At 42.6% G+C, this 25446-nt stretch overlaps 1 protein-coding gene across 1 annotated transcript in view; it reads right to left on the bottom strand.

Annotated features, from left to right (window-relative positions):
* Positions 1-25446, bottom strand: part of LOC126253274 (serine/threonine-protein phosphatase rdgC) — a 1933713-nt gene that overhangs the window by 218934 nt on the left and 1689333 nt on the right. Inside the window, exon 12 of the mRNA XM_049954489.1 lies at positions 24802-24987. Within this exon, the coding sequence (XP_049810446.1) occupies positions 24802-24987 (186 nt within the window). The remainder of the gene's footprint in view (positions 1-24801; positions 24988-25446) is intronic.

The following is a 25446-nucleotide window of genomic DNA, read 5'->3' as shown; positions in this document are numbered from 1 at the left end:
CCACATTTCCTTCAGAAACTCTGAATAAAATTTGCTCCTTTAGAGCTGGCGACCAGTTTTCATAGTTTTAGTTCGATTACCATGGAATACCTCACGGTAAGTGACCACTGTTTTCGTCGAGCCTCAGCAGTTTTAGCGGCTGATTGAAGCACAACGCAATGAAGTAATGCGTAAAATAGGCAGTATGTTATTTCGTGTCATGATTAAAAGAGTGCTCTATCGAAGATCGAACCACCTGATCAGGTCTGTGTTTTTATGATAAAGTTCGATAGTATCACGTGCCTTATCAAATTAGGAAAACATATTAGGAACACCGGTAAAAATTTCATTACATAATTTCTAGTTAAAAATGATGGATATATTTGTATTGTTAAGTAAAAAAATACGTATATGCTCTATTGGGCGAATAACAGAGTAAGTTAAAGTGCGGTGATACGTGAGATAGGGCAGGTGGCAAGAATTTTTCGTGTCGGCGGTAGCGGCAAAAAATAGGTGTACACCAACCAAAAGACCGCAGAAGGTAGGTTAATCTGTAAATCTTCCTCCAAGAAATCAGTATTCTCACTTAATACAATCCGAGTAATAGAAGTGACGTACAAGAGCGTAAGTCAACGTGTTATCGTACTTAAAACTGATGAACAGTACTATGAAAAAGATAATGTGGGTGTGTTCTTACGTGAAGTTACAATTATAGTCTTGCAGAAAGAGGTTCACGTAGGGAGTTATAGGGATAGTTAGACCTAAAGAAGCGGCAAACGGTTTAGTCATAACACCTATTCCATGATATAGGGAAAGATCTTCATATAATGTGTAAAATGGACAAGGAATGCCGTGTGTAACATTATGAAGAATTACAGATTTTCATTTGTGAGAGAGTAAATGGTAACAGCTAAATGATAACTACAAGGTATCAGTTCGAATTTTTTCAGAGAGTTCTCCGGTGTTGAATGCTTATTTTATGAAAAAGTTTGTCTTAACCACATCATTTAATATGAGCCATGACATGAAGGGGCCTATATAGATAAGGTTGCATCATCTTGTTTGTAATATCTTAGCGTTTGAAATTAGTTAGTCTTTGCAATTAAGAGTTTCTGCTGTGACGTAAACATCTGCATGTGGAAGTGCTATGTATCGATGTGTTCGTAACTGTGTAAGGAGGTCATGTCATTTTTATTTTCACATGACAGCGATACGAATGTCAGAGAGAGAGAGCAAGTTATGTTACTGTTAAACAATCTTTGGTCTTGCTGTATCACAGTCTTTGCCTTTACGCCGTCTGATACCTTCTAAGTTGAAGTGTGGTAGGTGATGGACGAATTCAGTAGTACTGTATTGGCTTGTGATGGTATATGTTGGATGAAGAATGATTGACTATAAAGGACAGCAAGGACGAGTAAGATGAGTACATTGGAAAGAGAAGAATATATAGATTTTGAATAAAGTTATTACTTTTGAGAAAAAGAAATTTGTGGTAAGACTGCAGCACTGCGCAGCCAGGAATGAGTATAGTCAGCTAGTTAACGTTCTCAGAGCTGAGAGAAAGACCACCCCACATCCCTGAGTCATGCAATAACATATTAACTGATTAACCTGTTTCGTTTTTATAGAAATTCTCTGTTAACATTGTACCCTTTCAAAATTATTGTTCAATTTGTTAAGCATAGTACTGTTCAGACCAATGTCATGTGCGAAGATTACGCGACCTTCTGCTCTGCCTTTTTTGAACACATGCTTCATTCTAAAATCGTTGTCTCGAAATATTATTTCATAGGAACAGTTACTCTCCTACATTTCCCAAAATTGATCTTTCCCGACGTTCACTTTCACCAGTTTTTCACCATTCTTTTGTAAATAATTTGTGTTACTACTTTGGGTTGGGCTATTTTGAGGGAGGAGACCAGACAGCGAGGTCATCGGTCTCACCGCATTAGGGAAGGACGGGGAAGAATGTCGGCCGTGCCCTTTCAAAGAAACCATCTCGGCATTTTCCAGGAGTGATTTATGGAAATCACGGAAAACCTAAATCAGGATGGCCGGACGCGGGATTGAACCGTCCATGCGAGTCCAGTGTGCTAACCTCTGCACTGCGCAGCCTCGCTCGGTGCTACTATTTTGGATCCATGACTTATTAAACTGGTAGTTCGGTAGTATTCACACCTGACACAAACTGCTTTCTTTGGAATTTAAATTATTATATTATCCGTGATGTCTCAGGATATTTAGCCTGTCTCATAGATCCTACACACCAGAGAAGAGTGTTTTGTCAAGGCTGGCTCTCCCAAGAAACATCGTCTACTATTGGGGCCTTATTTCGACTTAGGTCTTTCACTGCTCTGACAAACAAATTTTAAAAAAAGAAAAAAAAACAAGGCTCACAAGGAATACAACTCAATCTCTTAAGAATCTGAAATAAAGTAAGCAACTGTTGATACACAATTTCACATGTGAACTGGATTCATCATAATTTTGGGTGAACACTCAATCTTAATCCACATATATAGTTACATTAAAATTAACCACTGTTCAGATGCTTAACTGAAACAATTCACTCTGACACAAGACTCAACAACGTATTAACAACACCAGTTCAAATAAATTTAAATAATAAGTTCTTCTGAAAAGTTGCATCCATTAACATGCGAGGGAAACTTCATTCCGTGCGGCATGTAACTTCATTACTAATTTCAAATCGTCTAGTAAACAAGTTACAACAGTTTCCAGCGAATCAAAACAGTACAGTCCCTGGGACTAAGCGATGGCAGAATTAACAGTCATCAGCTTACAGTAGCCAATAGAAGCACTACCTCTGTAGGGTCATGTAAATCACGTTTATTTGCGCGTCAGCCCATAAAGCACCGCGTCCAACATGTCAGAAATGGCAGCCATAACTGCCCACTCAACACCAGCGAGAGATGCGCTCCAAAATGTCAGGTGTGTACTCCGACCAATGGGACACGGGGCTGCCTCCGTTGTTGAAGTCTGTCGCAACTTTGTCTACGCGGCCAACAACACTCAACACTCTGACTCACACACGCCGGCCGGCCATAGTGGGCGAGGGGTTCTAGGCATTACAGTCTGGAACCGCGCGTCCGCTACGGTCGCAGGTTCGAATCCTGCCTCGGGCATGGATGTGTGTGATGTCCTTAGGTTAGTTAGGTTTAAGTAGTTCTAAGTTCTAGGGGACTTATGACCTCAGCAGTTGAGTCCCATAGTGCTCAGAGCCATTTGAACCAATTTTTGACCCACACACAGCTAACTTCCTCGACAAGCTCGATGCCGCGACGCATCACTGTTTACCTACAGGGAGCGTACACCACCGCTGCCAAGCGACTCACAGAAGTAGAGAAGTGCCTAAAAACCTAAATCAGTGCCATGCCCGACACATTATATTTGAGCATCTTCATGACGTCATAAAACAGCGATACTTCTTGGAAGAGACACCTTCGAAATCAAAAGGTACTGCAGCAAGAGGTTTCGTCGTGCTTCGAAGGAAGGAAAACAGCAAGTGATTGACATCTCCAGCATTCTTCTGATAGTCGCAAGAACTATTATCCTTGATACCTATATCATGTAAGTATGAACGAGTTGAATAGTGACTGGCACACATTCTCACCGAGGTAGTTTCTAGTTTCCTTCTCGCCTGAAATTTCCGAGTCAAAGAGGCGCTTCTAATTATTGGTTAAGTGATTGGGTGGGACTGAATTTCATGACCGACTAAAAGTCGCTAATACTCTACCCACTCTTCCGTGGCCGCTTCCCACACCAATAACTTGAAATCGGTGTACGGCAGACGCCTAAAATTGATGCCTCTAAACGAACGCAATAGCACGCGTCGCGAAAATGTCACGTGGAAATGTCCCGAACCAAAACAAGGATACGTGTGAAGTCACACATGATGCAATGACCACACTCAAGGATCTGCGTTCTTGGTCACCATTTCTGTATAATAGCTTGCAGTAATAAGGCAGGCATCTGCTGCGAAACACCTGCTGCGTGGAAACCAAAAATGACGCTCTTATGCCCGCATCTCGTGGTCGTGCGGTAGCGTTCTCGCTTCCCACGCCCGGGTTCCCGGGTTCGATTCCCGGCGTGGTCAGGAATTTCCTCTGCCTCGTGATGGCTGGGTGTTGTGTGCTGTCCATAGGTTAGTTAGGTTTAAGTAGTTCTAAGTTCTAGGGGACTGATGACCATAGATGTTAAGTCCCATAGTGCTCAGAGCCATTTTTGACGCTCGTATGGTGGCTGAAAATTTCGTGGAGGGCTAACGTTAAGATCGCATGTAACCTGCGACAATTTCACTACCGTTGACCAATGCAATGGAAATGAGCGTACGGCATTGGCTCTGAGCACTATGGTACTTAACATCTATGGTCATCAGTCCCCTAGAACTTAGAACTACTTAAACCGAACTAACCTAAGGACATCACGCAACACCCAGTCATCACGAGGCAGAGAAAATCCCTGACCCCGCCGGGAATCGAACCCGGGAACCCGGGCGCGGGAAGGCAGAACGCTACCGCACGACCACGAGATGCGGACCCCGCGTACGGCATTCAGAGCCGTGAGTCTCCCATTCGGGAAAGTTCGGCCGCCGAGGGCAAGTATGTATTGCATGCAACGGCACATTGGGCTACCTCCGCGTCGGAGATGGGGATGAAATGATAATGAGGACAACGCAACACCCAGTCCCTGAGAGGATAAAATCTCCTATCCCAGCCGGGAATCGAACCCGGGCCCCTTGGCATGTCATTCCGCCGCGCTGACCACTCAGCAAACGGTGGCGGACAATGAAATGGTCGTATGTTATTTATGGCCGGGACATCCCCTTCCGGTTTCGGCCGCCGGATTGCAAGTCTTTTTTAGTTGACGCCACTTCGGCGACTTGCGTGTCAATGACAATGTAAGTGATGATGCACACACAAGACCCATTCCCCTGCCGGGAATCGAACTCGGGCCCCGTTGCGTGGTATGGGGTAACGCTACCGCTGCGCTACGGAGGCGGACAATTAGGAAGAATGAAGGCTGGAAAAAGTAATAACAGTACAACTTTATACCAATTTCCATCGAAATAAATGCAAACGTGTTATTTTGTTACATGAAAGGAACCATATACTTCTGCCATGATTGTTTATATCTTTATATGTCTACTACTTTCATAGTAAATTCGAGACATGTATGCTTCAGACAAAGTACTATTACTTTCGTGGAACCCTGCCTTTATACTGTTTTCCGCTACTGTTCATGCGCGTGACCACTAATGCTTGGGAACTGTTGACGTTAAATAACAAGACAGCTGCACGCTCAGCTCTGTAAAGTACAGAGACCAGCGATGTGTACGGAGAACAAGTCATACTGCAGTATTCCTTACAAAAGGAGACACAGCGACAAAGTTTCATGATCGAAAGTTAATTTTACCGAGGTGATAATTAACACTTTATGACCACTGCTCAAAAATGGCTCTGAGCACTATGGGACGCAACTGCTGTGGTCATTAGTCCCCTAGAATTTAGAACTACTTAAACCTAACTAACCTAAGGACATCACACACATCCATGCCCGAGGCAGGATTCGAACCTGCGACCGTAGCAGTCGCACAGTCCCGGACTGCGCGCCTAGAACCGCGAGACCACCGTGGCCGGCGCTGACCACTGCTCCTAGGTAGCCTATTACTGATGCAGCCTCGCCGATCGTGAGTGCAGTAGGAATGAATGAGCTGGCTGCCCCACTGTTCCTGTGGGGTGGCTGCTACCATTACTGCGGAGCACAGCAACGAAAATTGCGAATGCAAATGTAACGGCGCCGAGATCGTGATATGAAGGAGGGGCTTCTGAGAAGAGCCAGGGCGTACGTGTCTTATTAGCTGACCCAGTGAGGCTTATCTGGCAGGCGGGTGGTAGGGACTGCTCGGTACTGGTGTGGGAGCCACACACGCCTCATCCGTCAACACTATCTGGCGCGGTATCGGTCGCGGTACACGTGCGTAGCTTTGCGAGACGGCACGCAGATCGTTAAGGTGCGTATCACGCACATGCAGTGTCGGTCGACACACGGGAGGAACGAAAACATGCCAAAATATTTCGTGAAGTTTTTAAAGGTGCTGAGCAAAGTTGAATGAGACAGGTGGCATCCCACTTTTCACTCAGTCTTTCAGTAATCAGGAGCAAATCACATTTTTTGTGCTCCGAAAGGAGCATTTTTCCACTGCTTCCCTTAATTTTCGTGTTACAGCAGTCATATCACTCATATGAAAATAACTTAATGGGCCAATAAAATTCTGACAGTTTACTTATCTGAAACTAAAATAACTCAAAACTAATCTTACACATCAGACATGGTTTTACATGCACAAAAGCTTTCCATGGGCTTCTGCACTACAACATGTGGCTCCAAGGACCCTTCTGATGATAATGGAGAGACATTACTGCATATTTGTCAGCGCTACGTCATTTTAGGATCTACGTTAATAACGTCTCACACCTGAATTTACGTGAGTGGTTTACGGGTACAAGTAGTGTAACTTTGAACCTCTGTATAACGGAAAAGGACATAGACATAAAGAAAACTTTTAAATCTACTCGACATAGGTATCTTAGGAACATATCGTAAAAGTTTGACCCATTTTCTGCGCGTAGTCGTCTTGGAATCCGCGGCCAGGTTCAAATGGCTCTGAGCACTATGGGACTTAACATCTATGGTCAATAGTCCCCTAGAACGTAGAACTACTTAAACCTAACTAACCTAAGGACAGCACACAACACCCAGTCACCATGAGGCAGAGAAAATCCCTGACCCCGCCGGGAATCGAACCCGGGAACCCGGGCGTCCGCGGCCAGGTTTTGGTACCCATAAACCATGTTTTCTGGATGTTTCTCGATAACGCATAAAGATTTTTGAAAATGGGAAGATGGTGCTTCTACAAAAATGCTGATAGAATATACTCACAAAATCTGAGCAATATTCTGCCCTTAGTTGTTTAGATATCCGCTGCTGACGCCGAAAAATGGTGAAAAACTCTTTTTCGGGTTTTCTCAGGAACCGCCCATGAACTAAATGATGTCTTCACAAACCATTTAAGGCGCTCAGTAGCTCACATCTAATGGAAAAAGAACTAATCGATTTGCCCCATTTGCCAAAGATGAAGGAAATTTGCAATATTCAAACTTTGAACCTGTACTGAAGGATCGCTACAGCAAGGCCATCGTTCTGATGGGTCTACAAAAGTTCCCGAGCCCGAGGAATGTCCTAAATTGCTTGACCCTACATTTCTATCGCCGATAGAACCCGAAGTATCAGCCCCAGAAAAATCCCGTTTTTATGCGAGGCGTTTTCGAAGATACTGGTAGGCCATAGTATCGAATGCGTACCGATCATACGGTCTCGACGAAACTCGTGACCCCAACATTTCGGAGTTGAGGTCATCATCTTCTGCATCGTATTGGCACAGATTCCTTTGCTATATTCCTAGGATTCGTCGACCATAGTTATCAGCTGTAAGTCGTCTAGACTTTGGTAACCATGCCATTCCTGAGTGGTCGCTTCGCCTTTTCCCTGATGCATGATGTAGCGTTTAGCTCAACGATACGCTCGTTCTGGCTTTGTGACACTGACTTACTGCTTAGAGTTTTTGATTGGTCTACCATATTCAGGACTGTCATTTATTGATACCTGAGAGGGGGATCAGTAACCCACGCAGTCGCTTATATCCTGAGGAATACTGTAGTGTATGTGTCAGGCTACCCGCAAATATTTTTCCTCTAAAGGTATGGAAAGTTGTGCCAAATGGAGAAAACGTACGACTTCGTAAGAGGTTCCAAACTAACACAAAACGACATATTCTTCAACGTCGAGAGCCAATATGGACAGAGAGTGACTAATCACGATGTTGTTGCTGATTGGCTGACAGCTTAGGATGTGATGTTTTCACAACAGAAATATAAGGTGTCCCATTTTTGTATGCTAACCAATCGTTATCTGATTCTTTGGTAAGAAAAATTATTTTGCTGAAAGATCCATCAGTGATGGGAGGAATTTGTCATGCATGACAGGCCGCGACTCTAAGAAGGAACTGGAACTAAAACAGTCGACTGTGTCTCCCACGTAGATTTCGGTCTACTGAGAAATACGCAGACTGTAACAGAAATACCACGAATGACCTCTAACTGTTGCTTCTTCCAGGGTAAAACTGGTCGGAAATAAGTCGTTTGCAGAAGATGCTAAAATATTGTAACTGTAACACACTTTGGGGAGGCCACATGTACTTAGTTTAGCTTTGCTCCAAGTGACACGAGAATGGATTCGGCTGGACACTTCCATTTTATACATATTTCTGTGTGCCTATGACAGTATCGTACTCCAGGATAATCCATCTTTCAAGCCACTGTGTTTCAGTACGCCATGTTTATAGTGTTCCATCCGTCTCAGTAACCTTCCACATCAAATTCCAGCCAGTCTTCTCTATTCCCACCCCTGAGTCTTGCTGGGATGTGGCCTAGGTGATAAACCTCATAGTCAAGGCCAAGCGTATCTAAAAATGAAGTCATCCATTCTTCTACCCCTTCAAACATCTTCCCTGCTGTATCATCAGCGTAAATGGAGTGCCTTAGTGTATTCTTTGATGGGCTGGTCATTGGTGTAAAAAGTAGAGGAGCAAGCACACTGCTTTGAGGTAAACTATTTCTTTTGTTACATTTTCTTGGAAAACTAATCCGTAAGCTAACGAACTACTGCAAATTAGACAAGCAATTCTATCCAAATTACTACTGATGTATGAAGGTGCAGATGCTACTCAAACAAGCACCAGTGATTTCGAATCTAATAAGTGCTTATCATTTTCATTTCTATTCGGTGAAATGTGTGTGTTATATTTTTGTGCAAGCCGTGTCCGCTGGATGACTGTGGGAGAGTGAATACCACAGGAGTACAACGGCAAGCAAGTCGTAAATCTGTTCCTCACTGAAAGACTGAGTCCTGAGGCACGTACACACTGGATGGATGGACGCTGTCAGGGACGATCTCCAACGTTCCGATAAGGGCATTACAAAGGGCTTGAGGTGACATTCGGCAGGCTGTAAACATCTAATGTGAGAAGCGTGTAAAGAGTGCTCTCTAAAAAAATAAAAATCTAGAAGAGGATGGGAAAACATGATATCCGACCGCTGTGGCCGAGCTGTTCTAGGTGCTTCATTCCGGAACCGCGCTGCTGCTACGGTCGCAGGTTCGAATCCTGCCTCGGGGATGGAAGTGTGTTATGTCCTTACGTTAGGTAGGCTTAAGTAGTTCCAAGTCTAGGGGACTGATGACTTCAGATGTTAAGTCCCATAGTGCTTAGAGCCATTTGAACCATTTTTGAAAACACGATACACTCAGAGTGAGAAGAATCTGTTGGACTCAAAGGAGGCCTGCTGTAGTTGAAGTTTAAAGTTTCTAACGGAAACCCATATTGGTTCACCAACATTAGTTTCAAAACCGGGTTGAAGTCTCGTGAGTGCATACATGCAGCCCCTAACACTGTCCGAAACGTAAAACCACTCTCATAGTAGGAGATAATTTCTTGTTTCTGTCCCACTCTAAGATAAAAATGTGTTTCATTGGTTAATCGCAGCAGATTCATTAGAAGAATGGAGACTATCATTCGTAAATCTTTCATGGGCCAGAAATCGGAAGGTGAGCGAGAATCTGGTGCTGACAGAACCAGGAGGATTTTGAGAGGAAGAACTGATATACACTTCGTCTTATAAGTCCAGAGGTGTTTTTTTTCTCGTTTCTTTAGGGAGGAAGAAAACAACTAAGATCATACGCATCCATGTCAGAGCCTTAGAACATCAAGATGAAAAGGAGTTAAAAGCGACTAGACGTTAAGCCCAGTCGACGGAAGGAAAGTTAGGTAGCCAGTTAGTTAGTTATGTGTTCCATTGTTCAGTCTCACAGTAACCGTTACGTTGTGGAACGTGTCAAGTGCATAAGAAATGGACACATGAATCAAGATTTTTTTTTAAAAAAAGCTTAAAATTTTCATCACTTAACTCATTCCCTTAAATTCACAAAATTCATATATTACACTTACAGATTTATTTATTCCTATTCAAGAATTCATCTATGATAATAAACAAAGGCATTCGGTCAGGAAATTGCGATCCGTCGAAGCTTGACCACAATAAGCACACAAAGTGTTGGGGCATCTCCACTTAACAAATGGCGTGGGCTAAAGCGGCAGTGCCCTATACGTGATCTAACTAAAATGATCTCCTCGCCGCGAGAGAGGCCAGAGGAGGTCGGCCAAGATTTAATTCCCCGGAGCTTGTTCCCATGATGGGACAGCTTCTTTGTCTTCGACCGCCAGAGGAAGACACGCCTTTATCTTGGATCTGCAGAAATGGAGCACGTCGTCCTAGAGCTGATCATCTTATAGATTCCGGGAATGAACTTCACTGCTGCCAACCTCTGCACCTGACTTTTAAAACGATGCAAGCATGAGCCGCATTTGCGTGCTCGGTGACGAGGGAACCCCGAACCCCGAACTCGTTTGGTTCGAATTAGAGTCTTGCTTCACTAAATTAACTCATTCAGTCAACTAACTGAAGTCATCATGTGCGTGCTTTTATGTACTTTTCTAGATTTTTCTTTAGTCGATTGATATATTAAGCTATCATTGCGGCTTTACATGTCTCATTTCACGTACAGATCTAGCCGCCTCTTCCAAGGGATTATCGGGTCCCTTTTATAAGTCATTTGAACCATTGTGCGCTTAATAACTATTTGTATTGCCTTTGCAATGACTGGAACCTAGTTGATGCATCTTAGTAGTAAACAGAATTTTATTGTGACCTATGTTTTTATTTTACAGTTCGATGAAACGCCTTTATCATTATAATAACATTTCATTGGTATTTGTTCCATAAGATCATGAATACGACATTCTGCAATAATGTGGAACGTAAAAATTCATCTTTTGAGTTGCAGGAATTATCAGTGAGAAGCTCTTTCAATTTGTTTTTAAATGCTGGTTATTCGGTAGTCAGTGGTGAGCTGGTAAATTTTCTTCATTAACTTTCTGTTATTGATAGTGCTTCAGGAACCTGTTACGTGAACAAAGGCAATCTGTTCTCAATGTGTGAACGAGGTTCAATATTTGACTACAGCACGAATTTGAAGATTGAGAACCAAATTTTTCAGAAATAAACTTTCCTTCGATTGTGCTATTAAAACCGTTAAGAATAAGGAGCTCGAAGGTCCGGAGACAGTGGCTCAACAATGATATTGGTTAAAAGCTTTTAGGGTCGTTTGCCTTCTTACCAGGCTTAAACAGCGCCTAAATAATGACCAACGAAAGGAGGCAATGCGGGAGGAGCGTTACAACCGGAAATTAAACCATGTATCAGTCACGCTGAGAATGCCTGAAAGACAAATAGTACGTTCTACAATTGTTCAATACAGCAGTGGTACACCTCCGAACATCGTATTAAATGAGACCTAACTCAAGCCTTACTACAATCTCCCAAGATATTCCATGAGAGCCCCCAATTATTCAGGCAGAAAAATCATACATAATAGCGTTAAATTAAATTAGTGTCCTATTTGAATCTTGTCGAACGACGTAGTATCTGACAGCGAAGAGGTCCGTTTCCAAACCTCCAAATCTTCTTTGCCATAAATTCACATGTTACGGAGCAACACAGCAGATAAACGTTGTGGGAAGAAAAGAGTTGGTCCGCAGCTCGTGGTCGTGCGGTAGCGTTCTCGTTTCCCGCGCCCGGGTTCGATTCCCGGCGGGGTCAGGGATTTTCTCTGCCTCGTGATGACTGGTTGTGGTGTGATGTCCTTAGGTTAGTTAGGTTTAAGTAGGTCTAAGTTCTAGGGGACTGATGACCATAGGTGTTAAGTCCCATAGTGCTCAGAGCTATTTTTTTTAAGAAAAATGTTGATAACATGGTGGCAGTAGAGCTGGCTGAGTCAAACCGCGATAAATTTTCCCAGTGCTCCGTTGAAGACCTAAAACGCCAATCAGCGTTTTCCAGAAGTGTTTGAAAGTGTGTAACAGTGCGGTTTTGTCCCATTTAGTTGCTGCTGTGTCCTTCTGAGGCTGTTGTGTCTTTTGAAGACAAAAATTTCGAACATTATCTGTAAAAATCTTATATGGGAAAGGAACAGGGTTTAAAATTCAATTTCTATTTACTTTAGCACTGTTTGTTTTTGTTCTTTTGCTCTTTGTTCTTCTACGAGAAACATATTGCCTTTAGATTTCAGTATTAACAACATTGTACCTGACTGTATCATGTTTCACCAGTGTTACTGCAGTGATGTTACTGCTGTGTGTAGTGAACAAGTTAATTTAAGACGTTAACGACTTATCTTAGAAGAAAGACTAAGGAAAGGCAAACCTACTTTTCTAGCATTTGTAGACTTAGAGAAAGCTTTTGACAATGTTGACTGGAATACTCTCTTTCAAATTCTGAAGGCGGCAGGGGGAAAATATTGGGAGCGAAAGGCTACTTACAATTTGTATAGAAACCAAATGGCAGTTATAAGAGTTGAGGGGCATGAAAGGGAAGCAGTGGTTGGGAAGAAAGTGAGACAGGGTTGTAGCCTCTCCCCAATGCTATTCAATCTGTATACTGAGCAAGCAGTAAAGGAAACAAAAGAAAAATTCGGAGTAGGTATTAAAATCCATGGAGAAGAAATAAAAACTTTGAGGTTCGCCGATGACATTGTAATTCTGTCAGAGACAGCAAAGGAGTTGGAAGAGCAGTTGAACGGAATGGGCAGTGTCTTGAAAGGAGGATATATGATGGACACCAACAAAAGCAAAACGAAGATAATGGAATGTAGTCGCAGTAAGTCGGGTGATGCTGAGGGAATTAGATTAGGAAATGAGACGCTTAAAGTAGTAAAGGAGTTTTGCTATTTGGGGAGCAAAATAACTGATGATGGTCGAAGTAGAGAAGATATAAAATGTAGACTGGCAAAGGCAAGGAAAGCGTTTCTGAAGAAGAGAAATTCGTTAACATCGAGTATAAATTTATGTGTCAGGAAGTCGTTTCTGAAAGTATTTGTATGGAGTGTAGCCATGTATGGAAGTGAAACATGGACGATAAATAGTTTAGACAAGAAGAGAATAGAAGCTTTCGAAATGTGGTGCTACAGAAGAATGCTGAAGATTAAATGGCTGGATCACATAACTAATGATGAGGTATTGAATAGAATTGGGGAGAAGAGGAGTTTGTGGCACAACTTGACGAGAAGAAGGGACCGGTTGGTAGGACATATCCTGAGGCATCAAGGGATCACAAATTTAGCATTGGAGGGCAGTGTGGAGGGTAAAAATCGTAGAGGGAGACCAAGAGATGAATACACTAAGCAGATTCAGAAGGATGTAGGTTGCAGTAGGTACTGGGAGATGAAGAAACTTGCACAGGATAGGGTAGCATGGAGAGCTGCATCAAACCACTCTCAGGACTGAAGACCACAACAACAACAACAACATGCATTTAAGGCACAAACTTTGAACACATAGAAACACAGCGTAATTTTCGTGCGTTTATTTATAAATCACTTTATTAAAAACTCAACTTACAAAAACTAGGATGTGGGTTGTGCAATGAATGTACAAACAGTTTCGTGAATACGTCGAAAGGAACTACGGACGGTACGCCAAAGATGTTATTATTGTTAAAACATAGCAGCACAATCTAATATAACAGTCGAGACGCTCCGTCTGCATTTTGTTGCCCTCAGCTGTAGCAGCGCCCCAAGTGGCCAGCAAGCAACACTTCTGAATACGACATCGCATGAATGCGAATTCTAAAGTTTATATTGATTTGTAACATAGTTTTTACAACAGGGAGTGTATGTGATACCATAAAAATCGACTATAACTAAAAAAATGCACCACATTGTGACTATTGAGTTTCCTAAGTGTCCTGGAAAATACGAAACGATGGATTACATGACAGTTTATTAACTATTCTCTTGTAACGTACACATTTACTGAATAACGTCGTTTTCCTCTAATAACAAAAGAAATTGCTAAACTCTTTCAGCCAAATTAATGGATGCGGAACGTAGGAAAATTATATAGAATGTAATACCTATACTATTTGACGTATCAAATAACCCATCACAACTGTAGCTTAAGGGAAAACCACACAGACGTGATAATAAAGCAATAAAACTGTTTCCAAATACAGGAGAAACCTATTCCACAACTGTTGTTAAATCTGATCCACAAACGGCAATAGTCTGCAACACATTCGCTTTTAAAGCAAAAGTAATTACGTTTACAAAAATATACGTGTATTAGAAAGTTGAATGAAGTGTACGAAAGGGCTAATCATTGGACTTCATAAAAAATTTTAATTCTTAAGTGAAGTCCTTAACATAATAACAACAGACAACAGAAATATATGCTTCTCTTGCATGAAATGTATCTACATTTCCTTGTTTTTAGAGGAATAAGCTGCAAATGTAGTCGAAAGTATATATTCGTGAATGAGTTGTAGCTTATGTCATTGAACCATTATTTGAAGTTTGTCACTTCAAGTCATATATAGTCACTTCATGAACACCTTTTAACCATTACAGTAATATAGTAGATTTCATTAGCTGCACGGTATCAGTTGTATTTATATCAATACTTCTTAGTGCTTGATTAGTAGAGCACTCTGCGTGAATGAGTGTGTGAGTGATTACTGTTATTATTATGCTGTTACGTGACTCGTTATTACAACATATTTCGATATTATCGATCTCCCTGTCAACCATCCAGCTGTCGTCAATGCTTTCTTTCATTTTGATTTCAGTTTCTCAGTTTTGTGCACGTAAAAATAAAATATTATTACCGCGTGTACTTAAAAAAGTTCTGTTGTTAACGCCACATAATCCATATGTGGATAGGAATTTAAAGTGTAGCAAACTTTGACTGTTCATCTAATGATCTTCCGCTAATTTAAGCAGTAAATGCATCCCATGGCATGACGGATATGAGCTGTGGCATGTTAGTTTAAATACACACATATCTGTACATTCGTCTTTGATTATCTGTAGTTCCACAATGCTCTACTTCCAGTCAAAAATTACCCGGAAAATTTTGCTTGATTCGTCGTCTGATGCCGCGTTCAGATTTCATTGGCAAGTTGCGGTACCTCCCTCGCTCGTATGTAGTACGGAATTGCCCACAAGGTGTCACGTGAAGCGGAACTGCCAGCATAGAAGGAAGCTGGGAATATTGTGTTATCAGTAGAGGTGAGTCACTTTGAACGTTGCGTAGTCACCTGAGCAACGCATCCATCAGAGACATATCAGCTCTTCTGAGACTACCCATGACGACTGTTGGTTATGTCTCTGGAAAGTGGAAACGGGAAGAAACAACGACAGATAAACTGAAGCCATGCTGACCTCATGTACTGATGGGTAGGGACCGTTGGGCATTGCGGAGGGTGGCTGTAAAAAATCGCATCAAATCAGCGGAAGGAATCACTGCGAGTGCCAGTATACTGTCAGCTGCCCTACTGAGTCCAGATGAGCGTACGAAGTTAATAAGAATGGTCGAGCAGCTTGATGAATCACACTATTCCCTGTGCAATCCGATGGAAGGGTTTGGTTTTCGTGAATGCCTGGGGGTTACCTGCTATCTTGTGTGGTGCGAAGAGTGAAGTACGGAGGAAGTTATGTTACGGTAAGGGGGTGTTTCACGAGGTTAGCGTGTGTTCTGAGGAAAACGGTAAACTCAAGGAACAGAAAAAAATGAACACATTTTACAATATTTTATCAATATTTGTAAGACGCCTCCCGTACTATTTATTGATTTATCGTTGATTATTACGGGGTGTGTAATCTGGCTGATTGGGAAAATAAGCGTAGGACATTCATATGTACCAAGTTATGGAGGGCGAAGTTACTCCCAAGTTACATGTGTCGATAAGGAGTATTCTGAGCCTGAATCTAGAGCTTATGTCACATATATTCACCCACACTGTTCTATAATTCACTCCCTCCCAAAATACTTTAACAACAATGAAGACGTTATAACAGGCGAACACTTTTATACGACACAGTTAATTTATCCACTTTGGCTGTAGAACACCGCAGCTGTTTTTGTAAATTACACTGTAGGAAATACACCAACCAGCCACAAGTTTTCTTGAAATCATTTTATTACATCATTACTAGTTTTAGGCCTGAGCCCACAGTCAGATAGTAGCGTTCATTTCTCGCAAGTTTTACAATTGTGTCCTAATATAAAACAAAATGACAAATCTTTTGTAAACTATGCATCACGAAAATTTCGTTATAATTTAGGACACATATGCAAAACTTGCAAGAATTCAGCACTACCATCTGACGATGGGCTCCGGCCCGAAACTACTAAAAGTATAGTAAAATGATTTCACGAAAACGTGGCTGGTGGCAGAATTTCCTACAGTGTAATTTACAGTTAATTTACTCTACTGTAAATTCAAGTATCACGTCCGTTCTTGTTCTGAGCGCTCTGACTGTGCAATTACAGTCACTCATTTATCACGAGCTTGTATGAGTTTACAATTACCGATACCTCACTGTACGATAGCCATTTTATTATACAGGGTGTTACAAAAAGGTACGGCCAAACTTTCAGGAAACATTCCTCACACACAAAGAAAGAAAATATGTTATGTGGATATGTGTCCGGAAACGCTTACTTTCCATGTTAGAGCTCATTTTATTACTTCTCTTCAAATCACATTAATCATGGAATGGAAACACACAGAAACAGAACGTACCAGCGTGACTTCAAACACTTTGTTACAGGAAATGTTCAAAATGTCCTCCGTTAGCGAGGATACATGCATTCCACCCTCCGTCGCATGGAATCCCTGATGCGTTGATGCAGCCCTGGAGAATGGCATATTGTATCACAGCCGTCCACAATACGAGCACTAAGAGTCTCTATATTTGGTATCGGGGTTGCGTAGACAAGAGCTTTCAAATGCCCCCATAAATGAAAGTCAAGAGGGTTGAGGTCAGGAGACCGTGGAGGCCATGGAACTGGTCCGCCACTACCAATCCATCGGTCACCGAATCTGTTGTTGAGAAGCGTACGAACACTTGGACTGAAATATGAAGGAGCTCCATCGTGCATGAACCACATGTTGTGTCTTACTTGTAAAGGCACATGTTCTAGCAGCAGAGGTAGAGAATCCCGTATGAAATCATGATAACGTGCTCCATTGAGCGTAGGTGGAAGAACATGGGGCCCAATCAAGACATCACCAACAATGCCTACGCGAACGCAGGAAGTACGAGCACCCAGGACCTGACCTGCAGGCATACTCGCCGGCCAAGTGGCCGTGCGGTTCTAGGCGCTACAGTCTGGAACCGAGCGACTGCTACGGTCGCAGGTTCGAATCCTGCCTCGGGCATGGATGTGTGTGATGTCCTTAGTTAGGTTTAAGTAGTTCTAAGTTCTAGGCGACTAATGACCTCAGAAATTAAGTCGCATAGTGCTCAGAGCCATTTGAACCATTTTGCAGGCATACTCCGGCTCGATTCACTGACTCCTTTGGGCCAAACGATCTCCAGGCGCCGGTATCTCCCTTCTAGAACTACGCACTGTAGCGAAGAAGGCTAAATACAGATTTGACCCTTCAATCATCGGATCGATACATGTACCCTTACACTGTCCTAAAGCAGCGTGTGTGACCCAATCGTTTGTGGACAATAACATTCCTGAGATGGACTAGTCTGCCAAGAATTCCGCACTGAACACACAAAATAAATATTTTTGAAAGAGTTAGGACGTCGACTCTACTCCATACTCCAGCGTCCAAATCATTACCTTCTATGGTTTCGATTCTTGATGGAGCCATAGATATTTAGGTACCTCATTACAAGTAACCTCAATGGAGTAAAAGCCGTCATAAAGGCAGGGGTACACACATACCATATTAATTTCTACTGATAGATATCTGGCTGCTTTTGATCATATTGCGCAGATATGTTAGAAGGTAAACTTCGAAAGCAAACGTAGTATTTCAGATAGTAACCTTGGGGAGCTGTCACAGATTTCAAGAACATTTATTTGCGATATATTGATAACTTCGGTATTGAAAAAATCGGATCTTGGAATGACCAACGAAAGCACATACACGACGCACAATTTTGAAACGTAGGAAAATATAGAGCAAATTCGAGTTTGGAACCGGCAAGATGTCAGTGGATTATTTGTTTGTATAGTTCCGGTGTCCAACAGATGTCACGTAATCCAAGCATTAATCGGGAACAAGAATTCTGAATTTTATCAAAGATATCCCGTCTGCCAATTAATTAAAATTATCGTCACGGATTAAAATGGAAACGACTATGAACCACATCGCTATTATAACCGAAATTTAAAGACAGCTATGTATCGCTGTATTTTATAGCACCAAATATTAACTAGGAGTACGTTAATTTATATGCTGATTACTTGGATGATACCGTTGTGTGGCCTCAAGAATTTTTCTCTCGAATTGCTGGACGGCCTTATGCATGAATTTTAAAATTCGCTGCAAAGAAAATCGCATGAGATTAGAAACCTATCGTAATATTGATTATATCGCGAAGGAACATTTTCCGAATATCACAAGCTACAACATGTAATTTTTCATTAGAGAGACACATCTTACAAATCAGAAATTACGTGAATAAAAAAAAAAGAACCACGCAGTTTCCGGGGTTCTTCACGACTGTACTATCTTTCTCTGATCTTTTCAGCGCAATGTTTAGGAAACTGTCAAATCAAGTCATCTATGAATTCACTTCATGCTCGACTTATTCGAATAATGTGCTGCAGGTGACAAAAAATCAGTACATACGTAGAGGGTCATCTGCCAGACCGGAAATTTGATTATCTCCACGTATTGGGTCACTACATTCCTCGTTTGGTTCAACGGCACACCAGCCAAACCTGAAACCACCTTCCGGTCCAAACTAAATCATTAAAGAGGCACATTATGTCAGTTTGATCTTTGACTGAGGGACTGTACATGTAAATTTACAATTATTTCCTATAATTCTCCACAATAGAACAGAACATCTCACACATAGTGTTCATTTTGTATCCCTGTGCGGAAATAGCAAAAGTGCTTAAGCACTAACATGCTTCATGACCTTCTATTTATTGAATCCAGGCTTCAACCTCGTATCACTTTCAGATCAGCTGCTGTCAAAAAGCGATTTGGCCGAGAGTGATGATACTTGTAAAGCATGTAAAGCTAAACTTAAGGCTGAAGTCTGAAGCCGACGAGCATCAAAATGCTTTGTTGTGCGGAAGATAAGTCCCTTAAATAACATGATTTCACGTTCGTCCTAGCGGAGTACGTTATTCACAAAATACTCGAAAAATTAGTGAACCAAGCAAAAGACGGTCGTAATATTGCAAACATCGAACGCCCTGTGAGTTGCCTGGTAGCGCTATTCTGAGAGTGTCTGCCAGAGAATGTAGCATACATTTCCTTATATGTATTCGCCTAGTACTGGCAACACAAACCAGGAAGACTCTCGTGCAACTATTTTCCACAACATGAGCAAGTGACTGCCTTTTCAGGAAAAAAAAGGTACCTGATGTTATATCTTGCAAACAAAGAATATCGACGGTAATTATTGCCTAAATCAGTGTGCCAAAAAGAAACTAAAAGAAGAAATTTCGTCTGAAAAATTATTTATACCTTCAAGTGCCTTTACGTATGCTTTGAAACGTCAACTTGTGTATTCACTGTCTGACAGACAGTTCAGCACCAAGAAGATGAGGTTGGATGTTAATATAACTTGGTTCACGTACACGCCATCTGCGGGTATGTAAGTTACCAGCTTAGTGTCCGCTGAGTCTTTCTCGTGGGCTGTTTGTCCTGCAGAGAATGTCTTTTTGTTTTTATTTAATTGAACGTTTATGTTGTTCACCAACTGCAACACCTTCTAAGCTTTTCACGCTAATTAAGACCAAATAAGCATTGTCTTTTCCGAGTCTGGTAGCCGGAGTGCAATGTCTTTGTTAATCACGCCTTTTGCGTTCTTGTGGAGACAGCTCCCTAGCAAATTTCATCCCCAACAAATATTTCTCTATATCTAGCCCAGAAGTGAAATACGAATTTTCATAAATTTGGCTTTAAATTTATTTAATGTAACAAAAAATTTTATTAAATATTTTCATCCCTAAGGGGCTGAATTTTCAGAAACACTGAAACAAGTATTTAAAAAAAAATTCTAACCGATAAGTAAAATACCAGGTGCCATAGATGTAACCTTAAAAATCCGTTAGTAGTTCTTTGGTTATTATTTATTTTAAAGAAATTTTCACCCACTATTGTACCCCGTTAGTGGTCGAATTTCTAAAATGGCAGAAACACATATTTTTTTATTTTCTAACTGAGAAGCCAAATACCAGTTCTCGTAGTTCTATCTTCAAATTTCCCTTAATAGTGACATACTTTCAGAAAGCCTTTTATCCCCTATTTCACCCCTTAAGAGCGGAATTTCGGGCAACCAATTCTTAAACGATGCCTGCAGTGTACTACTCACACCCTCTCCATAGTTCAAGTTTCTGTCCTTAGTTGTTTTGGTTGGGTGATGATGAGTCAATCACTCAGTCAGTCAGTGAGTCAGTCAGGACACTGCCTTCCATATACAGGGTATTCAAACAGGGCTTTACAACTTTCAAAATGCATATAAATTTATTGAAAGAAGGTATGGAGCTGGGTTTAGTTTAATTTTGCAGGGAAACACATCAAGCATTTTTACCATAAAGTATAGATGTTGTATCTGGCCTCCGTTCGTCGTCCTGCACACATCCCGTCGGAAGTCAATTTCTTCCCAAACTCGCTGAAGCATTGAAGGTGTAACTTGCTCAGAGGCGACGTAAATACTTGCTCTAAGTTCAGGTAGGGAAGCCGGCACAGGGGGTACAAACACGATATCGTTGATGAATCCCCATCAAAGAAAATCGAGTGGTGTCAGGTCTGGGGAACCTGGGGGCCATGATTGACGCATCGCGGTCAATCCATTGACCTGGAAAGCGGTCACTGAGAAAATCCCGGACGTCAGCCAGGTAGTGGGGTGGTGCACCATCTTCCATGAAATAAACATTTCGTTCTTGGTCGCTTTCGTAGGGCTGTTAACAAAACGTTGTCTCGCTCAACGACGTCGTCAGATGTGCTTGGACAACCTGATAATTTCCCTTGTCTTACCGAGGAGCTTGTTTCTACTAAACATATATGCCACTCATAAATTGTAGGCCTACTAGGAGGACCTTTAGCGTACTTGGTACGGTAATGACGCTGAACTTTTGTCCCCGACTTCGATTCTTCAAACTAAAACACACAGCTACCACACTCGGGTCCAACGAAGGCAGCCATCTTCAACGCAACTGCCGCTAGCGCCCCTTATGGAGCGATTCGGCACTAGCGAACTACGCGTGACTAAGCTTGATGTATTCCCCTACAAATAAACACTGCAATCACCTCTATAGGTACTATGAAATAATTTATATGAATTTCCAAATTTGTAAAGCAGTTTGTGAAACACGCTGTATAGCGATTACAGAATGACCACCAGAACGATTAGTGTTGTTCGATTTCAGCGTTGGTACCAGGACCGCTTTGATATATAAGGGGTGTGAAGAGCATCAAATGCTGTGTGAAAACTGTGAAGGACGCGGAGACGCCACGTATCCGTTTGAGAGAGCGTTATCACTAACTGACATAGTATGAAATGTGCAATATTGTTGGCCTCCATTTGAGCGGATGGTGTAATAGTGTAGTATCCAGATTTGTGGAACATTGAGTTGTGACGGTGGCCTAAGGTTTGGGCTTCATTTGAAAGTGAGGAAAGCTATACTTGCCATAAAGGTTCCGGTTCACCATGTTTGACCACCACAATTAGTATCGTCGCATTGTCCACGAAGTACATCTTAACCCCTTCACATCAGCGCCTGCCATCCGCCAAATATGAAACTACCTTTTTAATTACTTTTTGAAACCCTGAGCTACAGAATTTTACCTGACAAAGACAACTCAAACTTAATCTATTCATTTATTACCCACAATATACAAGCACAACGCATTCTGACTGCTATAAAAGACACACGAAAGACTAGTGTTTTATCAACACACCCTATTTTTTCCACATAATCTTCATCCCGTTCTATGGTCTTCTTCCAGCGGGAATTAAAGGCGTGTACGCCCCGTTGGTACCAATCCTTGTCCTGGTGGCGGAGCCTGTGCTTCATCGTCCTCAAAATATCTTCATCCCTTAGGAATTCACACACATTTGACCATTTGAATTTGAATTAAAAATATCTTCCACAAATGGTATCCTTTAATGGCCCAAACAAGTGGAAGGCCCTGGGGGCTAGGTCAGGGCTGTCAGGTGTGGCAGCCGTGGATGGTCTCCCCGACTGCTGCAAATCATGGAGCTCCACCGAATCCCCTTCTGATGACCTCACCCTCCGTGTTCAGCAACTAACCGTGCTTTTGTCGACAACAGATGCTCCATAGACTCTGCACGACCACTTGTGAATACTCCTCACAGTTTCTTTCTCCGCAGTGAGGAATTCAGTGACGGCACATTGCTCGAAACGTACATCACGATTTTTCCTCCTTAAAGCAGTACTGACCTGATGTGCAGAATATCCATTATGTTGAAATACCGATTTCAAGTGCTCTAATTCGTCTGCAAGGCTGTCTTTATCAGACACGACATGTGCCCTATGCACCAACGTTCGAAGAACACCCATAGTTTGTGACGGGTGACGACAGCTTGACGCCTGTAGGTACAGATCCGTATGCGTGGGTTTTCGATAGACAGAATGCCCCAATGACCCAGAATTGTAAAGAAACATCGTGTGAAAGCAATCTTCCGCCCACCTACAAAGACGTGCTCTTCTGCGCTCAGCCAAGGATGATCTGGGATTACGGAAGGCTGAATTTATAAAATAACTTGCGAGTGTGGGAAAGCCTACATTGGTCAAACCACACGCACAGTACACGACCGCTGCGTTGAACATGAGCGCCACACTCGCCTTTTACAGCCCAGTAAGTCGGCCATAGCCGAACATTGTATATCCACAGGACATACTATGGATTATTCGGCCACGAAAATCTTGGCCCCATCGAGATCCTTCTGGGATTCAGTGTGAAGGAATCCGTCGAAATACGTTCAGCGGAAAATCTCATTAATCGTGATGGCGGCTTTTTATTGAATAAGGCCTGGGACCCGTTGATTTCTTTAATTTCAACCAAAAGAAAACTTTTTATGGCTTCTGACATGTGGAGCGACAAGTAATTTTAAATTTAATATTGAAATTTTCCTTTTATTGTTTTGGACACATCTGTGTGCATGTTTTACTTTTTTCATGCATTCGTTGGCGCTCCATAGATGCAGTAATACTGTAGAGGGCCTTGGAATCGACAGGTGGCGCGCATGCTACGGTAACTTGCGCATGCGCGCCTGCGGCACTTTTAAGTATGAATAGAGCGACTTCCACTAGCAATCTCCAGTGTCAAACACTCGCCTGAAGATGGCTGTAAGGTTGGCAGCCGAAATATCGTGGAAAGAAGTCGATGAGATCCGGCTGCAATCCCGAAATCTTATGGAATATTCGATACGCCGGGAAAATTTCAAGAGTCACAATAACCTATACCTTTCATGAATCACTTACTTCACAAAAATATTCGTTACTCGAACTACTGCAATACAGCGAGCGCCAATACTGCCAGCTAAATAAAAGATTCTAACCACTGAAGGCACTAATTCCTGATAGGTAAAGTTAGCAAATGAAAGATTTTGATAGAGAACAAACAATTTATTTACCTTAATAATGTTCAAAAGTCATCATATGTATATCAGTTCGTGATATCAAATATTACAAATTTACTCTTTCTGATGGACACACGTCCAGATCGTCCGCTCTCAGAATTCTGCCATCTGTCTCCCCACATCCACCACTGCTGGCGGCTCACCTCCAACTGCGCAACGCTACACGCTGTTCGCATCCAACTGCCCAACACTACATTAGCGAATATTCGAACAATGCCAACCAGCCACAGACTGCACAAAGCACTGCCAGTGATTTTCATACAGAGCGCTACGTGACGTTACCAACATAAAAACCTAAACAGCCTACTTACAAGTGTTCCAAGAAAAGTCTTTGATTGGACAGTTAGGTGCGAAAGCTGGTGATAATGTTTGGGAGATGGGTGGTCGTCGTGGTGGTAAGTTGCTATGGGGCCAAACTGCTGAGATCATCGATCCCTAGACTTACCCACTACTTAATCTAACATAAACTAACTGACGCTAAGGACAACACACACGCACACCCATGCCCGAGGGAGGACTCGAAACCTCCGACAGGGGGAGCCGCGCGAACCGTGGCAAGGCACCCAAGACCGTGCGGCTGCACCTGTGGGAGGTTCGAGTCCTCCCTCGGGCATGGGTGTGTGTGTGTGTGTGTTGTCCTTAGCGTCAGTTAATTTATGTTAGATTAAGTAGTGCGTAAGTCTAGGGATCGATGATCTCAGCAGTTTGGTCCCATAGGAACTTATCACAAAATACCACCACAGTGTGGCTACCCAGTGCGGCGATAGGGGGAAAGGTGGTGCGACAGACAGCAAGGGAGAGATTGAGGGAGGGTACTAGCTAAGGTATTATACCACTCAAATGTAATGGTCTAAGAAAGGCTCGAAACCTGTGCTCTAGTGGCTCGCCACGTGCGACACTGCTCTCAGTACTGCACGTGCTGCAGCTGCTGTACGACCGCCACGGCCGCCGCCAATGTGCCACTCTGCCGCCACTGACCTTGTTGCCGTGCGTGAGCTCGTAGCCGCCGGGTTTGCACTCGTGCGAGCGAACGATGAACTGCAGCTTGTGCTTCTGCAGGAACTTGTCCGTGACGTCGGGGCCGAAGTAGGTGCCGGCGCCGCGCAGCGAGTTGGGCACGCAGCCCTCCGCCGGCTGCGGGTCGCTCCACAGGATGTCGAACACCTGTCCAACCAGAAGAGGCACTCGCTGAGGAACTGCATTCCAGTGCAAGGACGCTAAACAGGTGGATATGTCTCTCTGTCTATACGGGAATAGGCACTTAGCAGAATCGTCATAATAGGTCTCAGTTATACAGTTACATCTGCATCCAGATGTACATTAATTATCTGCAAGTTACTTTATGCCATGTGACGGAGGGCACTTCGTGTACTACTGTCGCTCTCTATCTTTCCTACACCAGTCGCGAGTGGTGCGTGCGAATGACGATTATTGGTAGTCCTCTGTGTCAGTTCAACCCCCCCTCCCCCAATTTTATCATCGCGGCTCGTCATTTTCGCGAAATATATGTGGTAGGGAGCAATATATTGGTTGACTCTTTTAGGAACGTACGATAAAGGGATTCTACCACATCTCTCTTGAAGCTACTGAAGTTGGATGAGCATTTTCGCATTTCGCGGCTAC

This window comes from Schistocerca nitens, chromosome 4, assembly GCF_023898315.1.
Source record: "Schistocerca nitens isolate TAMUIC-IGC-003100 chromosome 4, iqSchNite1.1, whole genome shotgun sequence".
Taxonomy (NCBI): Eukaryota; Metazoa; Arthropoda; class Insecta; order Orthoptera; family Acrididae; genus Schistocerca; species Schistocerca nitens.
Note: the sequence above shows the minus strand (reverse complement) of the source record. Positions and strands in the feature narration are given on the sequence as shown.